General features: G+C 43.5%; 1 protein-coding gene across 1 annotated transcript; it reads left to right on the forward strand.

Annotated features, from left to right (window-relative positions):
• The first annotated feature begins 1416 nt into the window (after nucleotides 1-1416).
• On the forward strand, nucleotides 1417-2343 carry LOC141686087 (uncharacterized). The gene has a single exon (XM_074491145.1). The coding sequence runs from the start codon at nucleotides 1417-1419 to the stop codon at nucleotides 2341-2343; it is 927 nt and encodes a 308-aa protein (XP_074347246.1).
• The last annotated feature ends 1006 nt before the right edge of the window (nucleotides 2344-3349 follow it).

Here is a 3349-nt window from a genome sequence, read left to right on the forward strand (position 1 = left end):
TAAAGAGGTGTGTACCACCAAGGAAAACTATTTTTGAAGAAAACGTATTTATCAAATATGATGTTTTACGTGATTTTATCATACAGTCATTTTCAACTGTACATTATTATGCTGGGCATTATAGCTCACTCTTGCTTTCTTTTAAATGACACAACACAACAGATAACCAAGATGCCGGTGCAGGACTTAGTCGCTTGCAGTAATGGGGAGGATCCCTGGCAGCTTTGTCTCAGGTGTGCCAGGGTATCAGATAGATATAAGATATTGGTCGTAATTATTGTAACTTCATGTAGAGGTTATAAATAATTGTTGGAGATCCTGTAAAGTACATTTGAGTGTAATAAAAGAAGATTACATTTTGTACGTCGTTTCTAAAGCTATAACTTGTGTGTGCGAGTATGAGATTGGGGTCTGTTGGATTATTGAATCAATACCAGGTTACACATGAGTGAAGGATGGCGTGATGACCCAGATTTCTGACCCCGGATTTGGGGGCGTTACACTCAGGACCCGGGAGCCGAACAAGAAACACTCTAAGAGCAACCACTTCAACACACTCCAGTTATGGAAATGATTGTCAACACTCGGGACGCCAGGACCCTCATCGAACTGAACCAATACAAGTACACTAATGTCCCGGTGGTTGACGAGCACATAGCCAACCTCTCAAGTAATGAGTTGGCAGAAGCAATCCGACTCTACAGGCAGGAGCAAACACGTCTCCAGGAAGAAGTCGGACTTGAGGAAGAACCGGAGGAGTCCTGGGACTCCCAACAATCTCAAAGATCTGTCTTTGACAGAATTGGAGCTAAGGGTAATAAGAACAAAAAGGATCAGGGAAACAAGAAAGAAACAGAAGTGGCAAAGCAAAAAAGACTAGAATAGATGCGGGAGAAAATCAGAAAGGAAGAAGAAGCAAAACTCAAACCAAAGATCCAGAAAATAATGCAGTTAGAAGATGAAAAGCTATTGGCCAAGTCCAGGACCAAAAGAGCCCGGAGAGATCCCACTCCAGAGCTAATTTCTGATGACGAAGAAGAAGAGAAGCAGAAAGACCTAAAAGTTATGATCTATGAATTGCAAAGGAAGATAGACAGAGACTCGGGAGTAGAAATTGGGGAAACATTAACTCCTTTCAGCCACTCCTTGGAGGCTATTCCCCGGCAGCGGGACCTAAAGCACTACAATTTTGATTCTTTTGACGGTCTGGGAGACCCAGAAGAACACTTGAACTATTCTGAGCAGATCGCGTAAATATATTACTACAATGACTTGACAAAATCAAGGTTCTTCGCATCAACTTTTAAGGGAGGGGCCCAGAGATGGTTCAGCGGGATCCCCTACCGCAGCATCCATAGTTGGAAGGAGTTTCGCGCATCTTTTCTCCGAAGATTTCGAGCAAACAAGACACATGAAATGCATATGTGTCACCTAGAAACCATCAGCCAGCATGACAATGAGTCCCTATCAGCCTACATGCATGGATTCCAGGAAGCAATCAATAAGGTCTCAAACTTGGACGAGCGCCAAGCTCTAAGCATCTTCAGGAGAAACTTAGATCCGGAGCACAATGAAAAATATATATTGGAACTGATCAATAAGGAGCCACAAAGGCTGGCAGCAGCTTACTTCACGGCTGTCAGATTCATAAAGGAAACTGATGTACTCCAGGCAATGAGGATGACCCGGAGTGGGGGATCCAGGAGTAAGAACTCTGATAACCGACCGAAAGGGGGTTACCATCAAGAAAAGAAGTTCAAGAAAAACCAGCAGATTCAAGAAAGACAAACTACTCCAGTTTTTCAAAGGCTCGGTCCTAAGCCGGAGTCCAAGAGCAATCCAGGACCCGCGAATCAGCACCGGGAGCCGAAGCAGGAGCCAGACTGGACTCCTCTCAACATGACCCGGGAGGAAATCGTGAAGGAGGTAAAAGATAAACCTTTATATTATCCTCTGAAGCCAATGCAAACTCCTCCGGAGAGCAGGCCTTACAATAGACAGTGCGATTATCACGAGACACACGGGCAAAAGACGGAGAACTGCTTATCACTCAAGTATTTCATCGATGACCAAGTAAATAAAGGAAACCTGAAAAAGTACTTGGTCTGGGACAGCAACAACAGAGGGGAGGCGCAGAAGAGAGGAAAGAATATAGTTAATGTGGTCCTAGGAGGTTCCCACTCCCCACCACAGAACCCGGACTTCGGCGAAGAAATGGTCTCAATCCAGTCACTCCCAGATCTGGTGATATCCTTCAGCAGTAAGGACTATGAAGGAGTCAACCCTCATCTCAATGCAGCTTTAGTTGTCACCTTGGACATCTTTGATAATGAAGTAAGATGAATGCTGATAGACAATGGTTCCTCGATAAATATTCTCTTCAAGCACATAGTGGATCGAATGCAGTTAGGAAGTGTCCGCTCAAATGATTGTCGGGAGGATCCACTCTATGAATTCAGACACAACTTAGTCCCGATTCAAGGGACCTTGTATCTACCTGTAATTTTTGGAACTGCTCCTAACCAAGTAACTCATATCATCAAGTTTTACATCATCAACACTCCTTCATCATATAATGAAATCATTGGCAGGTCAGCTCTAACTATGATGCAAGCAATAACTTCAATCTCTCATCTCAAAATTAAGTTCCCAACCCCGACAGGAGTCGGGAGATAAAAGGAGATTATAGAGTTGTTGAAACATGTTATAGCCAGGGGTTAGTCATGGCAGAAACCCACCAGGACAATAAAAGAAAGGCCACAGTCCTTCGCAAACAACAAAGCATAAAGAAGCACAGACCCCGGACAAGGGAAGAAATAACAAAAGAAGTATAACTCATTGAATCAAGTCCGGACCAACTGACAAGCAACCAAATCATGTTAGTCGACAAGGCAAATCAGGTCATAGACCGAGCTAGTCCTACCATGCAAGCAACCAAAGACAAAGGATCTAAACAAGTCAACTTCTACTTGAAGAAGGACTCCGAAGCCCGAATTCATCAAATGGTCTCAACCAAAGAACAAGCAAAAATTGAGGAAGCAGTTGAAACAGAAGAAATCCATGTTGATGAAAACAAAAAGGTGAAAGTTGGGTCAGAACTCGAAGAGTCCTTCAGAGAAAGACTACTATCCTTGCTCCGGGAGTACAAAGATATGTTCTCCTAGAGTCCAAAAGACATTCTCGGACTACATGAGTCCATAGCAATACACAGCCTAGATGTCAACCCTAACAGAAAACCAGTCAAGCAGAAGTGAAAAAACTTCGACCCGGAAAGGCAGAAGGCAATAGACAAAGAAGTGGAGAAGCTACTCAAAGCAGGAATCATCAAAGAAATCAAATACCCGGAGTG

Source organism: Apium graveolens, chromosome 9, assembly GCF_009905375.1.
Source record: "Apium graveolens cultivar Ventura chromosome 9, ASM990537v1, whole genome shotgun sequence".
Taxonomy (NCBI): Eukaryota; Viridiplantae; Streptophyta; class Magnoliopsida; order Apiales; family Apiaceae; genus Apium; species Apium graveolens.